The sequence below is a fragment of the Mastigoproctus giganteus genome, chromosome 1, assembly GCF_048544385.1.
Source record: "Mastigoproctus giganteus isolate SK-2022 chromosome 1, ASM4854438v1, whole genome shotgun sequence".
NCBI classification, from domain to species: Eukaryota; Metazoa; Arthropoda; class Arachnida; order Uropygi; family Thelyphonidae; genus Mastigoproctus; species Mastigoproctus giganteus.
This window is the reverse complement of record NC_143575.1, coordinates 143,963,319-143,980,977: the sequence shown is the minus strand read 5'-3', so window position 1 is coordinate 143,980,977 and position 17,659 is coordinate 143,963,319. Positions and strand designations below refer to the sequence as shown.

At 38.0% G+C, this 17,659-nt stretch overlaps 1 protein-coding gene across 1 annotated transcript in view; it reads right to left on the bottom strand.

Moving 5' to 3' along the window:
- The window catches only part of LOC150091174 (uncharacterized), a 234,173-nt gene that overhangs the window by 23,561 nt on the left and 192,953 nt on the right, over positions 1-17,659 (bottom strand). Inside the window, exon 7 of the mRNA XM_090374566.1 lies at positions 16,854-16,902. Within this exon, the coding sequence (XP_090230692.1) occupies positions 16,854-16,902 (49 nt within the window). The remainder of the gene's footprint in view (positions 1-16,853; positions 16,903-17,659) is intronic.

The following is a 17,659-nucleotide window of genomic DNA, read 5'->3' as shown; positions in this document are numbered from 1 at the left end:
TTTTCACTCTATGGCTTAGTTAGTCAGCCTCAGGCATAGATAGCAAGGTTTTTATCCTCCAGAAACGTTTTTTTTTTTGTCCAGCAAAACAGGAAAATCAACCATAGAACTACACAATTTACACACACAATACAAATGGGTATATGTAAAAACTTACTGGGTGACCCTAATGTGATACAATAGAATGCCAATTATCCAAACTAATTGGGACAAAAGTTGGTTCGGTTAATCAAACATACATGTGAATACCCAGTTTATATGAAACAAAGTGCAATTAGGCCTACAATTAAATTATCATAAGCAAGGGTATTACTACTGTTATTTGAAATATGAGCTGTTATAAAAAAATAATTAACTTAGGAAATGGTTTGTAAATAATAACCAAAACATTTTGAAGAAACAATGCATATTATATATTACATTTATTTTGAACTTACCTAATTGTTTTACATGGTTTCAACTGTAAATCACACTATACATAAACATAAATAAACAAACACAAGTAATTGTACACAAATTAGAGTATAATGAATCTTGGGAAGGTTTATTTTTAAAATATGTAATCTTGAATTTTTCTTTCAACCATGCGAGATTGTCTTTTTTTTGTGGCATGGTCTCTAATCCTCTTTAATAGTAGTATCTCCGTAGAACTGCATTCAGACTGTTGTTCACAACATACCATTACAGTTTCTAGCCAGTGAAGGCCTCCGCGTGAGTGGGCCCGCTTCGTTTTCTTTGTCATCAGAATCATCTTGGTTAAAGTCAGACACAATACAAATTGGTTCTTAATCCTGGACTAATGCAACAATTTATTCTTCAGTTAAAATATGATAACCAGGATCATCAGCATCGTTGTTTAACCATGCCTCTGCATTATCTTGCCCAAACTCAGAAAACCCGGGAATCCCTTGAAATAAAGTTACAATCTCACCTATGTCTTCAGTGAAATCTTGCACGTGTGACCATTTCTTTGGCAGCGACCCAAAGTTTACACCATGCCTTTTTCAGATTTCTTTCCGACATGTTCCAGGCAATTTCTCTCTGACAACATGTTTTAGGCAGCTGCTAACATGTAGCAACAATCCTTAATGTTGATCTTCTTTGAAAACTCAACCACGCTCTCTTCATCTCCCTCTGGTAGCAGCAAGTGAGGCAAGACTTGTTTTTTGTACATATTTTTTAGTTTTTCTATAACACTTTGATCCACTGGCTGCAGCAGGACTGTAACCTTTGGCGGTAAAAACCTGACAATGAAGTTCTCGTCAATTGAATTCAGTTTTTCAAGTGGGATGGTACATTATCCATAATAAGCAAAAATTTACGAGCTTTACTCTCATTTTCTCGATGCCTCTTCACACTGGAATAAAATTTTGGCTAAACCAATCCAAAAAAATGTTGGAATTCATCCAAGCACTTTTCTGTCCTTTATATCATACTGGTAGGCACTTTACAACCTTAAAGCATCTTGGATTCTTGGATTTCCCAATCACCAACAATGGTAAAACATGCTGTCCACTTGCATTTGCACACACCATCACAGTAACATGCTGTTTATTAGCTTTGAAACCAGGAGCAGCCATTTTGCGTTGTGATGCAAGTGATTTACGAGGGAGTGACTTCCAATTAAGACCAGTTTCATTTGCATTGTAAACTTCATCATTCGAAAAATCTTCTTCCTCTGCCATTTTCAGAAAAGACTCTTTAAAAGCTTCTGCCTCCAGAACATCACCTGATAAAGCTTCTCCTTGAATTTCAAGCTCTCTTATATTCGAGATTCAAAATTTTTCAGCCATCCTGTACTGGCTTTAATAAATTCAGATGGGCTTTTAAACTTTTGATTCAATTGTAATGCTTTTTCGCATTACTGAGGTCCATAAATAGATTTGCCTTGACTTCTCTTTTGTAGAAACCATAAATAAACAGTGTCTTCTAATTTCTCATCACTAGCTTTTTTCATAGTTTTCCTGTTTTAGAGCCATCTTGGTTGTCTAACTTTGAAGCAAACTTCAAAATTTCATTTTGTCCACTATTTATGTCAGATATGGTTGCTTGGTTGCTTTACCAACATTAAGTATCTTAACAAGAGATACACTGGTTTCACCCTTTTCCAGTCTATCTTGTCTTCTATTGACAACACATTGCAGTTTCTTTTTCTGTAGACACCATTATTAACACAAAGGGGCAACAGTACTAAAATAAAAAGCAAAATTACACAGTATTTCACTTTTAAATAGCCACAAACAAAAACTCGAACATTGAGTGATTAGAAACAAAATGCCTACAATAACCTCACACTACAGTGGCAGCAGACTGAGTGAAAGCTAACTGCCCCACCACCACTATACTCCCGTACATACAACGGTACAAAAGACAATGATGCATCAAAGTAATGCGAGGCTGTTCTGGTTCAACACAGTAGCTAAAACCAAAATTTGATTTTTAACTCCTGTAATGCCAAATTAAGACTATTTCTATGGTATACTGAGTATATCTTCAAATAAATAATTGGGAATGAATACATTAAGCAGCAGAAGCAATATTTCAGCATAACAACCAGTGCACTAAAAGTAGATACTGTAATTTTTTTGGGGGGAGGCAGTGGTTTGGATAATCGTCGTTCTTCTATAGTTTTTTTTTTTGCACCATCCTTGCAAAATATCCTGCCAGTACCGATGCCTTTGATTAGATTCATTAAAAATGATGGGCACTCCCCAGCAGTTTCCAGACATTTTTTAAGAGTAGGAAAATGTAGCAAACTTTCTGTTAAAACTTGATTCTGAAACGCTTGAAGTTTTTTCTGAAATGCCATAATCTCCTCATATAAAACTACCACAAATTTATCTTTTCCCTGTAGCCTCAAATTTAACTCACTTAAAGGGCTAAAGATGTCAACCATGATGAAAGTGTAATCTTGAAATCTTTAGTAAAAATTTCATTAAAAAGGTTTTCTTTATTACTTTCTATTAGAAAAGCTTTTACTTCTTCAAACACCTCCCAAATTCTGGAGAGTGCCTTTCCATGATGACTGAGCCAGTGAACCTCTGTATGGGTAATAAGATCAGAATGCAGTGCTTTAAGATCTTCCAAAAATATTTTTAGAAATTGCTTATTTGGGGATTTAGCAATAAAAGGGCTGATGCCTTTAACAATGACTTTATGACATTCTATAATTTCTTTTTAATCTTTCATTCGTGAACACAAGGCCTCAATATGAATCAAACAGTGACAATACACAAAATTAGGTATCCTTTCATCTCTATTAAGATAAGCAATAAGGCCTTTGTTTTTACCTATCATGGAAAGCGCACCATCGGTAACAATTCATACAAGTTTATTCAGATCAATTTTGCACACTGAGAAATTTCGTAAGTGCGTCATATACATCTTTTACAGTTGTATGACCAGTAAGCAGCAAAATAGCCAAAAAATCTTCACAGCTGTCATCGTGTTGAATCAAATGAACAAAGCACGAGTTGTGATATGCCTGAAACATAGGCGCCTCCGTAGCCAGGTGGGCAGGAGCAGCAGTGCGTGGCACACGCTTCTTGATTAGACCGGGGTTCGAGCCCGTGAGCCACCAAATATGGAGGATGCGGAAAGGTCAGGGAATGACCACCGCATATCTCTGGAGCAATATGGCCTTAGTTGCTAATGCTCCTAAAAACCAAAACAACAACAACAGCCTGAAACATCAGTCGACTCATCAAGTGCCAGTGAAAAAAAATACACAACTTTCAATTCTACCTAATAATTCATTGAATATTACACCTGCCATTTTATGAACTAGATTTGAAACTGTATGATTATTTGAAGAAATATTTTTGGCAGAGCTAATCATGGTAGCTTTCTGTTTTTCAGGTAAGATGCTAGCAAGCACTTCTAATGATGACACTACACATTTTTTATTATTTCACCACTAGTGTAAGGCAATGAATTCTTTGCAATTATATTTGATAAAATAAATTAAACTTCATTTGCTAACACTTTACTACTATTGGCTTGACCTAAATTTAAAATATTTTTCTGTCTTTCAAGTTTTTTTTTTCTTCTAAAAGTTTAGTTTTTCTAATATCACTAAATTTGGGAATGCCTTCATGAAAATTCCTATGGCATGTTTGGTATGCCTTTCACAATTCAACTTCCAATAGCCAGCCAAACATGCCTGACATAATAAGAAAATTACACCAGTTAAGATAAACTAAGAGAAAAGTAATATTAATGGAAATGACGATATTGTACAGTATATATTTTGATATATACAATATTTTAGTATCACAGTAAAAAGAATTACAATCTTAATATAAAAGGAGACGTACAAACCATTAACTTTTTAATAAATTAATCTAATTTAAAGAAAGAATCCAATGTTGTTTGCAAAGTTTTTGTCCTATATGCATTTTTAACTACAGCACAGATGTTATCAAATGCAATAGTTTTTTTCTTTATCAATGTTACTGTAGGCCAACACATTCTCTATTATGTTCAATGCATTTTGGGCATTTTTTTAGATGGCAGTGTGCATGCACTTCTTCACTTTTGCTGTCACTGGTAACAAAAACATCATCGTTTTGTTTGGTAACCAGCAGCTATTCTGGTGTTGACTTTGCAGTGGTAGTAACTTCATCATCCACCTTCACAAACTCTTCAAATTCACCAACAAAATCCATATGCTCCTTCAAATTCCTCCATTCCTCACTGTTGCTATCACATTTGTCTGCTGGACCATGTTTTTTGATGATGTTCTTTCCAAAGCCACTCTTTCTGAAGCAGTTGATTATTACACTTGATGTAATACTTTCCCAAGCAATAACAAGATTACAGATAGCATCAAAGACATTCCAATTTGGTTGCAAATTGTTCCCTCCTTCTATGTTGCGAATCACGTGCCTTATCAGGCAGGCTCTATATGCTCTCCTGAGGTTATAAATAATGCTTTAATCCAATGGTTGCATTAAACTGGTGGTATTAGGGGGTAAAAACAACAGTCGTATATTTTTCAACTTATGTGTCTTGGCAGAATGTGCTGTATAATGGTCTAGAATCATCAAAATGTTCCTTTTTTCTGAAGCCATTTTTCTGTCCAATTTTGATAACCAAGACTGAAAAAAATTTTGACCATAAGCCAAGCACTTCTATTGGCCTCATAATCACAGGGAAGTTGGTTAACTGCTTTAAAACATCTTGGCTTGGAAAACTTACCAATCACAAGTGGGTGTAGTTTTGTAATACCATCTGAATTGCAGCATAACAGAAGAGTGAGTCTTGTTTACTTAATTTTCCACCATGACAAGACTCTCCTTGAACAGCAAATGTTTTGTTTGGCAGCAAATTATAAAATAAACCTGCCTCGTCAAGATTAAAAATATCCTTTGCCTCATATTTTTCAAGGATGGATTGTACAGAACACAACCAGTCTGTAGCCTTTTCTTTGTTGACTAATCCAGACTCACCGCAAACATTTCGCAAAACCAAGTTATTCCTGTCTTTAAATCTTTGGAGCCAGCCACTGCTGCATTTGAAGTCGCTAATCCCATGTTGCTGAGCTAGATAATTTGCGTTTTCTTGCAAAATCGGACTTCATATTGGCAAATTAGATGAACACATTTGTTGGTACCACTCGAAAAGTTTTGTTTCAAGCTCCTCATGTTTTGCACCACGAATTCGTTTCCTGTTTTTCATCGCTGCTCCCGTGTCACACACTTCTTCTCGTCTTTTTCGGTTCTTCAGTATTGTAGATAAAGTAAGTAAAGGGATGCTGTATTCCTTTGCAATGTCCATTTTATTTCTTTCCATCCTATCAGCCTCTTGTATAACTTTTAGTTTAATTTCCAGGCTTAATTCTGTCCGTCTACGTTTTTTCGCCATAACACTGCTAGATAAGATTTAATATAACAAATTTAAATTAATTTAAAGACACAAGTTCCGAAAAAGACATCAGCTCAGATAAAATGGCACAAAAAATAGATTGCTGTATACGATAGCAAAAGACTCTTTGAACTGGGGTAACAATTGCAACTGACCTTATTCCCGTGGAGAGCGGGGGAGTGCATGTAAACAACTCAGATAAACTTTTTATTCTTTTGTTAATTTAACAACTCATCCTTCAGAAAGATGTTTTTCAGAGTGCACTTGACGTTGTAGCTACCATAAACTGCTTTTGTTTACACAAAACTAATTTCTAACAAGTCAGTGCCATCCTTCGGGAAGTATATTTAGTAATAAATTACTGTATTAGTAATTTATTACTAAATTACTAATACAGTAATTTAGTAATTACAGTAATATTTAGGATAATTTACAAAACCATACACATTAGGAACCCACAGTATTTATTAAAAGAATAGAAAAAAATCCCATTTTTGCAAGGAGCAGGTGTGGGTGTATGGGGATTGTGAAACTTTTCGCCCTAACTTGCTGACACATGCCTCTCAACCTATGGGGGGGGGGGGATAAGGCAAAGCCATGCCAGCTTGGAGACGCACATACAGGCCAACGAAGATCAAGGATTGTTATAATCACAGGAAGTTGACTCGAAATGAACTAATCACGTGAAAGGAAGGACAGCAGGAGACCCTGGGTTCTCACGCCAACAGAGTTGCTTAAAGATGTTTTTATTGTCACAGTGGAGATGGGATACAGAGATGATATAGTGGGATGATTACCAAAAAAGGAAATGTGCATTTTTGGTGACTGACTGTGATGTAGGGATCAAAAGATTCCTTCCATTTATATGTTATTTTCTGTAACATCACAGGCCAGAAAAGGGTAATTTTTCCCATTTATAGCCAATAAAAAGGAAGTTTTCTCTGGAAAGAGGAGCAAAACACAGAAAGGTTTGAAGGGCACCAAGAGAAAAGAGGTGGTGCAGAAATGCCTGTGTGTTATGTAGAGGGGGAGCTCGCTGTCGGCATCATTCCAGTTGAAGTTGGAAAAGAAAAGAGCGAGAAGCTAAAAGAAAGTCTTGGAGTCCAGAGAAGTCAATGCCCTAGTGTTCCACTGGAAGGAAGGAAGCCCAGTAACCTGCTCTTGAAGAAAGTAACTTGGCCTGGCAAGCAAACTGTTTCTTTTGTATGAATGATGATGACTGAAATAGAATGAATAGATTAAACCAAATGCTCCCTTCCTAAAAACATAAATCTTTGTTAATTTAATAATGAATGGAAATTAGCATTAGTAGAGGCATTTGATGCAAGAAAGCAAGCTTATGCAGCATCAGCCAAAAATAAAAAAAAAAAAAAAAACCCACTTCCACTTCACCCCTCTGTCCGTTCAAAATACCTGTTCAGCTGAGCCTTAAACTTATTTAGGCTATCAACCTCCACCACAAGGGATGGAAGTCTGTTCCACCAACCAACCACCCGCTGGCTAAAGGCAAGTTTCCGCACGTCTATCCTACATCTGTCTTTCCTCAATTTGAATTTATGCCCTCTCAGGTGATTTTTCTGAGCTAGAGGAAGAATCCCATCAGCATTGAGCATGCTTAAACCATTCAAGGCTTTATACACCTCTATCAGATCACCTCGCTGGTGCCTAGTCTCCAGACACTGTAATTTGCAAAACTTAAGCCTTTCTTCGTAAGAGCACCCCTTTGTTCCATTCACTAATCTTGTTGCCCTTCTCTGTACTCGTTCCAGCAGCTCTACATCCTTCTTGAAATGAGGCCTCAAGACCTGTATACAGTACTCTAGGTGTGGCCTGACCATTGCCTTATACAATGGAATAATCACCTCCTTATCCCTGCTGGAAAAATTCCTGTATATCATTGACAATACTCCATGAGCTACTCTTGCAGCCCGTCTGCACTGCTCAGAGAACTTCATATCTGCCTGCACAACCACCCCCAAGTCCCTTTCATTCTCTACCACTGTCAGTGTAGTACCACAGAGTTGATACGTTGCTCTGGGGTTGCTGTTTCCCATGTGTAGTACTTTACATTTGTCAATGTTAAACTTCATTTGCCACCTCTCAGCCCATCTGCTCAACCTTTCCAGATCCTGTTGCAGCAGCATAGTGTCAGTAGTGTCCTTGACAACCCTGCCAACCTTTGTATCATCTGCAAACTTGGACATTAAGCTTGATATACCATCATCAATATCATTTATAAATACAGAAAACAATAATGGACCCAACACTGAGCCCTGAGCGACTCCACTAATAACATTAGTCCACGATGAGCAGTGTCCATTGATTACCACTCTCTGTCTTCTCCCCCTCAACCACCCCTTTATCCATAGCAGCAATTTGCCTCCAATGTCACACTGCTCCAATTTGTGTAGCAGTCTTCCATGTGCAACAGTATCAAAAGCCTTTCTAAGATCCAAGTATATAATATCAAAGTTATTCCCTGCATCCAGTTCTTTTGTGACTGCATTATAGTATCCAATCAAGTTGGTCAGGAAAGACTTCCCCTTAACAAAACCATGCTGTGTCTGAGCTATAACTGAAGTCTTGTCTAAATGATCCTGCAGTGCTTCTTTAACCAGTGCCTCCATTAATTTTCCTGGAACAGAAGTTAAGCTCACAGGTCTATAATTACTTGTGTCAGCCTTTGATCCTCCTTTGTGAATTGGGGTCACAGTTGCACATTTCCAGTCTATGGGTACCTCCCCTGAGTCCAAGGAAGCTCTCATAATTATGGCTAAGGGTTTGCTTACTTCCTTTGCTGCCTCCTTTAATATAACTGGATAGATCCCATCCACCCCGGGTGCTTTTCTTGTGTTTATCTTCAACAGTTTCTCCTCCACTTTACTCCCAGTTATTTCAAGATTCTGTAGCTTACTGCTAGAGTTGAATACACCTCTGGCATTCCCCTTGCTGAATAACTCCTCATGTGTGAATGTCGATGCAAAATATTCATTTAGTTTGTTAGCTACCTGAGCAGGATCATCAACAGTTGACCCATCAATATCAAGTGGACCAATCTGATTCATCCCCTTCCTTCTAGAGTTTACATAAGTAAAGAACTCTTTGCATCCCTTGCCAAGGATTTCTCGTAATCTGCCTTCGCCTGCCTAACCTCCTTTGTAACTTGGTTGCATATCAACTTGTATCTATCATAGGCTTCTGTGTCATGTGTTAATTTGTAAGTATCCCGTGCATTTTTCTTCTCTGCCATATGCCTCATTAGTTCATCTGACATCCATTTTGGCCTAAACCTTGAACAATATTTTTTAGTTGGTATGTAAAGCCTAGTAGCTTCCAAGATAAGTTCTTTGAATGCTTCCCATTTTGAATTTGCTGTTGGTAACATCATCAGTTGGTCCCACTGTATAGAATTTAAATACTGTCTCAGTCCATCGTAGTCGCCTTTACGGAAGCAATAACCCTTCCCTTTACCCCTAATGGTAGTTACCTCTTTGAGTAAATCCCACTTCAGCACACTGTGATCACTGCCACCTAGTGGTTCATTTATCTACAGATTCTTAATGCATGAAGAATCACTGCTGATAATCAAATCAAGAGTATTACTCCCTCTAGTTGCCTCCCGAACATGCTGATGTAGAAAACAATCATCCAATAAATCCACAAAAGCCCTCCTAGTGTGTGAGTAACCAGCCCCCAAATTCCAGTCAATATCTGGGAAATTAAAATCTCCCATTATAAGACTCTCTGATTTACTGGCCCACTCTATTTCCCTGTACAGTTCCTTATTATACTCATCAGAGTCATTAGGCCTATAGCACACTCCTACTCTCAATTTTGATCTCCCAATGCTTATGTCACACCAAACTGACTCAACACTGCACTGTCCAGTGATGTCGACTGGCTTCACTTCCTTGGTTTTTATGTGTTTCTTAACTAATAGCATAACCCCTCCCCCCTTCCTATCCTGTCTATCCTTTCTGTAGACGTTGTACTCCCCAAATTGTAGTTCTGTATCCCTTATATCTGTGTGACACCACGTCTCTGATATCCCAACAATATCTGCCTTTTTGAGCAATACCTCAAATTCATCAAATTTATTTACTAAACTCCTAGCATTGGTGTACACGCAAGTATACCTGCACCTGTTTCTATTCTTAGCTACCCTAACACAACCCATGTGTTTACTTGTACCGCAATGGCTCCCAGCAGTCTCTGAAATACCATGCATCTTGTTTTTCAGGCTTCTGCTCATTCTAATAGAAGCAGTGCAAGAATCTCTTTCACCTCTGCCAGTGGCTACTGTCAATCTATTGGTCTTTGTCTCCCCCCAAGCTAGCAGTTTTCCGACCCACCTAACACTGCCTCGATAGCATCAGCAAATATTCTTGCACCCTTTCTATTTAAGTGTATCCCATCCCTGTAGAAGCAATCTCTCCTGTTAACAAGTACAGTCCAGGCTGAAAAAAATTCTACCCCTTGAGCCTTGCACAATCTTTCCAGGGCCGAATTGATCGACAAGGCTCTCAACATATACTCCCTCCTATCGTGTCTGGGCAGAATTGCAGACACTTTCAAATTCAACCCTAATTCTCGGCTTTTGTTTAACAGTGACCTGTACTTGTTAAGTAATTCTGCCGGTTTTCTACTCTTAATATTATTAGTGCCAACGTGTACAACTATATCACCTTTTGTGCCCTTAAAAGATGATATTCGCTCTACAACGTCATCAACCTTTGCCCCTGGCAGACATACACTGGTCCTGTTCCACCTATCTTTTTTACAAAGCATGTTCCCCGTTTCCCTGACAATAGAGTCACCAACAACTACTAGTTCCTTCGGGACCAGCGCATTCTGCCTTGGGGGTTGTCTCTGTGTCACGCGATGCCCAAGTGCAAGCTCTGGCGTTGATGTGGGCAGCTGAGAGCTTGAAATAACTCCCATTGTTTAAGTCAGCAAAGTAAATATTAGAACAAGGAGTTAGAGGTAGTGAGAATGATCAGAATAGGATAGACATAAGATATTTAAATATAACGAGAACATGTAAGGGAAGGTGACAAAACCCCAAAAGTACTTTGTCTAATGTTTTCTGTTACCCAACCATCTGCTTAATACTAGTGTGTATTGTGAACATTGTAGTTTCTATTAGCTAATAGTATTACACTAAGCAACAAAGTTAGTGAACGAATGGTTCCAGAGATGTTAGAATAAGGAATACTATAAATATGCTTGATATTATAAGATTATTACCATAAATGTATTCTTGCTATTATTACGGGCGTAAACCTTGGAAGCAATGTATACATGTTTTTCTTTTTAAATTTAATAAATGTTGTTATGTGTTATTGAATTTGTCTCTCTCTCTCTGTCAATACTCTTATACACACCAGAAGAAAGGATTAGAAGCAAGAAAAGGATATGCGGGATTGAGTAGTCTAAGTGTTCATTCAATTTTAAAACAAAATGCAGTCTAAAGCTACAGCGACCAAGCATCTAAAAACCTTGATTGCTGAGGGCTTAGATTTTGTCCAAAACTAGATGAACATCTTACGCAGTATAGTTACCATAGAGTAAAAACCCAAAAGCGGTGATAACAAGAGTGACAAATCTCACTACACCCTATTCCAATCAGATGGAATGGTGTGGTAGTAAAGGGGGATGCTTGGAAAATGCCTGATAGGGGAGTTGTGCCAACAATGAAGTTCAAAGGAAGTTGAGTTATGGTGGGGGCTGTTTCTCATGGTATAGCTTGGTGGTGATGCAGAAACCATAAATACTGACACCTACCTTAACATTTTGGAGACTAAAAATTTAAATAAAACTTTCTTTTTAAATTTTAAAAAGAAATTTTTTGAAAATCTTTTTTCTTTTTAAATTTAAAAAAAAAATTCTAATAAAAAATCCATGCTCCCTACAATGTAGCAGTTCTTTGGTACAGGCCCATATTTGTTTCAACAGGATAATGCCATGTGCCATACTGCCCGTGCTGTTCAAGAATAGTTCACTGGCACGAAAGTACAAAAGTTGAAATGATCAGTGCATAGTCAAACTTGAATCATATGAAATATCTGTGGCTGAGGGCCAGCTCACTCATAGCTGAAATGGTCACTGTTCTTCAGGAGGAATGGAGGACTGTATCTGCTGTAGTTCACTGACAGAAAGCTTACTCAGGATGGGAAGTGTATCAAAACAGCCAGGGGTGGGGTGGGGTGACATGACAATGTTGAAGTGAGTGGAAGTGTTGTCAATATGAAACCAAAGTAAATCCACATACTTTTTGGAGAGCAGAGTATATACACTCAGTGATCACTGAATTATGGCCACCTACCTAATACCATGTTGGGCCACCATTTTACTGGGTATTGACTCCATTAGATGTCTGAATATGCCTGTAGGGATCTGCAATCATGCTACTTGCAAGGCTTTAATCGGAATAGATCAAATCACAGTGTCGGAACAGATGATGGTTGCGTGTCCATACATCTCACCCCATTCCAAAACATCCCACAGGATTGAGGTCAGGCAAATTTGGAGGCCAATCAAGATGGATGATATCATCACAGCGTTCCTTGAACCATTTGAGCACAGTGTGGACCTGATGACGTGGCACATTATCATTTTGGATGATCTTGTTTCTGCCCGGGAAAAAATTCAAAATGGCAGAGAGTGCACATGGTCTCCTAAGAGCTGCCGGTAGATACTATCAGTGAAATGTTGGTCTACACGCACCGGGAAGTCTTAGTTCTTTCCAGCAAAACGTGCCCCATATTAAGCAACCACTACGACCACCTGTCTGGTTAGTGAGCACCATGCATGATGGGTCCATGGACTCATTTTACTTGAGCCACACTTGAAGGCACCCATCGGCGTGTTGTACCAGGCATTTGTACTCATTTGACCAGCATACTCGTTTCCAGTGTCCAACCAGCGTGTTGTTGACAATGATCAGCAGTGAGGAGATGGTGTTTCTTGGATCGTCTGCTGTAGAACTCCAAAAGTGTGCAATGCATTGTCATTTGGGATATTGTTCTTGAATTCCTCATATTGTATTGCAATGTCAACTGTTGCACAGTGGCCTACCATTGAGCCTGTACAATGTGTGGCGTTGTTTGCTCATAATTCAGTAATTACTGAGTTTGTCATAATTCAGTGATCACTGAGTGCAGTTTATATATTGAACATTATATATATACTATTCAATAGTTTATTCTTGTAATATTTTGTATGGAGAAGTCTATTGGGTTAGATTTTGGAGTCATTTATAAAAAGAAACCCTCGTTCATCAGATCAACTCCTGAGATGCTCAATTATTATATGTGCAGCCACGCGATGTCTCAGATGGTTTGAGGTCCTCCAGATAAGAAATATTAATATGGAGGAGAGATCCACCTTACTTCAGAGTAATTATAACAAGACAGGTATTGACAGAGAATTCTCAATGCTTTTGTAGCATTAGCTGAGACCACATAATCTATGAGCACATAATGAAGTTTCCTAGGCTTATAATATAATAAATCTGCTTTGGGATCCCATCATTTACATTTACTATCATGTTTTATGAAGGTGAACGTTTCTCATATTATACAGACTTTTAATACGAAATTCATGGTTGGCAATGGTAGCATATAGTGCTGAAAGCTGCCATTTGGTTATACTGTTTATATTTACAATATACAGTAACAATAACTAATGTATATTTTGCTACATAAGTTGAACTTTGAAACAAAAAATCATCTAAAATTTTAAGGTCAACTTATACAAATGTAAAATCCTATCTGTTCATCCTCTTCATTGGACTTTTTTTTTTTTTTTTATGAAAACCCCAAACACGAAAGGTATCAAAACCTATAGTACTTGGTACTGTGCATGGGTTGAAGGAGAAGTATGGGGAGAGGGGGATGCCGGAAACTTTGCTCTAGAGACTAAACATGGGTTTCACCACTTCAAGCCTCCAATAAGCAAAGTGGTGGTATTTCACTGGTTGATGAAAGTCATCTACCACCTGATAGGCTAAAGCAGTTTGTGAAATTCGTTAAGAGTTATGATTTAAAGTTCACTTTTTTGAATTCTCGAAAACTAAACTTTGGGGACTCAATTTCTTATAGCAATGTGTTTCCATAATGAGGCACTGTTCACAGAGAACTTAATTTGCAGCACAGTGCATATACTAGTATAGCACTGATAACAGTAATGTCACATCATCGCCTATGCCTATTGCTTTTGGTTTTGTGACTCTCTATATAAGATATGTTGTAAATGCTTACCACTTTGTTCAGTTTTCTATGCAGTATATTAAAAATTTTAAAATATAAACTTTTAAAAGAAAGAGCATAAATAATTGAAAAGAAGACAGTGGTTCTACATGCAGACTACTGTAATCATCATGACTATGAAAAATTTTAAAGATGATTATAAAAAAGGAATTGACTTATACAGAGAATATATAATTAGGAACGAATTTATAGGCAACAAACAGAAAATGACTTATACACTGCAATATATGACATGTGATGGCCTCACAGGTAGCACAGTGGTTATAATCACTGTGCTTTCCACTCTGTGCAAAAAATGGTTGAAATACAAATCTCATCAATGACATGAGGAATTTTTATGGGCTTTTTTCATAACACAGTATACTAAATGGTCGTAGATGATGGTCACATTGTTTTTTCCTCCCAAAGAATATATTTAGTTTACAGACAGAATATACTGACCACACACACACACGCACGCACGCACGCACGCACACACGCACACACACACACACACACACACACACACACACACACACACACACACACACACACGGTATGTGCTATGCTATGAAAGAAATATCTGCTGAATTTCCATTTTTCCAATTATTATGAAATTTTGCATGAATTAACAAATCAAAATTTCTTTAAATTCTGTCCATTAGGAGTTAGCTGTTACATTAGTATTAGCAGAGGCATATGATGCAAGAAATCAAGCTGTCATTAGCCAAAAAAAAAAAAATAAATAAATAAAAAGGAAACCCTTCCCATTTCACCCATCCATATTCACTCCAAATGTTTGTCTAGTTCTGTATGGAATTTATTTAAGCTGTTAACTTCCACAAGACACATGGAAGTTTGTTCCAACTATGAATCACCAGCTGGCAAAAGGGGAAATTTCCACATTCTACAACTGTCTTTCCTCAATCTGAATTTATGCCCCCTCAGGTGAGTAATCTAAGCAAGAGGAAGAATCCCATTAGCATTGAGCAATCTCAGTGCTAATGGGATTTAGCACTGAGGCCTTATACATCTCAATTAGATGACCTCGCAGGTGCCTAGTCTGCAATTTGTAGAACTTAGGCCTTTCTTGGTAACACCAACCTTTTGTTCCACTCACCAATTTTGTTGCTCTTCTCGGTACTGGTTCCAGCAGTTCTACATCCTTCTTAAAATGGGGCCTCCAGACCTGTATACAATACTTAAGGTGAGGACCTTGAGCATTGCCTTCTATAAGACGACAATCACCCCCTTATCCCTGCTAGCAAAATTCCTGTAGTAACCACGAGCTACTCTTGCAGCCTTTTTGCATTGTTCAGAAAACTTCATATCTAACTGCACAATTACCCCAGATCCTTTTCATTCTCACTACCCTGAGTGTAGTACCACCCAGTTGATACGGTACTCTGTGGTTACTGCTACCCATATGCAGTACTTTGCATTTGTCAATGTTAAACTTCAGTTGCCACTTCTCAGCCCATCTGCCCAACTTTTCTATATGCTGTTGCAGTAGCATATTGCCATTAACAACCCTGCCAACCTTTGTATTATCATCACACTTTGGCATTAAGCCTGATATACCTTCATCAATATCATTGAAAAATAAACAAAACAACAATGGGCTCAACACTGAAATCTGGGGGACTCCACTAATAACAGTGTCCATTAATTACCACTCTCTGTCTTCTCCCACTCAACCATTCTTTTATCCATTGTAGCAACTTGCCCTTAATCCCATATGATACAAGAAAGCAAGCTTATACAGCATCAGCCAGAAAAAAAGAAAAAGGAAACTTCCCATTTCACCCATCCATTCACTTCAAAAGTTTGTCTATTTCTTCCTTGAATTTATTTAAGCTATCAACTTCGATAGCGACAGATGGAAGTTTCTTCCAGCAATCAACTACCAGCTTGCTAAAGGCAAGTTTCCACACATTTATTCTACAACTGTCTTTCCTCAATTTGAGTTTTATGCCTCCTCAAGTTTGTAATCTGAGCAAGAGGAACTATCCCATCAGCATGAGCCTGCTCAAACCATTGAAAGTATTATACACCTCAATCAGATCACCTTGCAGGTGCCTAGTTGACTCTGAAATTTGCAGAACTTAAGCCTTTCTTAGTAAGAGCACCCCTTTGTTCCCCTCACCAATCTTGTTGCCCTTCTCTGTACTGGGTCTGGCAACTCTACATCTTTCCTAAAATGAGGCCACCAGACCTGTACATGGTACTCAAGGTGTGGCCTGACCATTGCATTATACAAGGGGATAATCACCTTCTTATCCCTGCTAGAAAAATTCCTGCATATCATTGACAAGACATCATGAGCTACTCTTGCAGACTGTCTGCACCGCTCAGAAAACTTTATTTCTGACTGCACAATTACCCCAGGTCTTTTTACTTCAGTTGAACAGGATGGGAGGGGGGAGAGAGAGAGAGAGAGAGAGAGAGAGAGAGAGAGAGAGAGAGAGAGAGAGAGAGAGAGAGAGAGAGAGAGACAGACATGATGATGACGACAATAGCTGCTTTGTGCATATGCAAATGTTACTAAAAATGGGAATAACAATCTCTAATGGTATGCCTGAGAAGGAGATCTTAAATAGTTAGTGTTTACTGAAGTGCCCACATCCTTATTAAAAGAATGGAATGCAAAATTAAAAGGTAATTTAAAATTCTCATTTTAACTAATTTAATTCACCGTATTTCCAATTGGACAGTGGGGATTAATATCTTTATACTTACCCGTTTCTCAGATGATGTGTCCTCTGCCTCTTCAGCATCTTCATTTTCTCTACAAAAAATAAAGAGAAAGAGTAACAAGTTATATATGTATGCAGCACATTGCATTTCAGGCATGCTTGATTTTTATTTCTAAAATTAATTGAATTTTTTCTTTTTCTGTGATTAAGAAAAATGAAAAGTAGCATTAGCATTAGTAGAGGCATTTGATGCAAGAAAGCAAGCTTATGCAGCATCAGCCAAAAAAAAAAAAAAAAAAAAAAAAAAAAAAGTAACATAAATAAATAAAAATAACCACTTCCACTTCACCCCTCTGTTCGTTCGAAATACCTGTCCAGCTGAGCCTTAAACTTATTTAGGCTATCAACTTCCACGACAAGGGATGGAAGTCTGTTCCACCCACCAACCACCCGCTGGCTAAAGGCAAATTTCCGCACATCTATCCTACATCTGTCTTTCCTCAATTTGAATTTATGCCCTCTCAGGTGATTTTTCTGAGCTAGAGGAAGAATCCCATCAGCATTGAGCATGCTCAAACCATTCAAGGCTTTGTACACCTCTATCAGATCACCCCGCTGGTACCTAGTTTCCAGACACTGTAATTTGCAAAACTTAAGCCTTTCTTCGTAAGAGAACCCCTTTGTCCCATTCACCAATCTAGTTGCCCTTCTCTGTACTCGTTCCAGCAGCTCTACATCCTTCCTGAAATGAGGCCTCCAGGCCTGTATACAGTACTCTAGGTGTGGCCTGACCATTGCCTTATACAAGGGAATAATCACCTCCTTATCCCTGCTAGAAAAATTCCTATA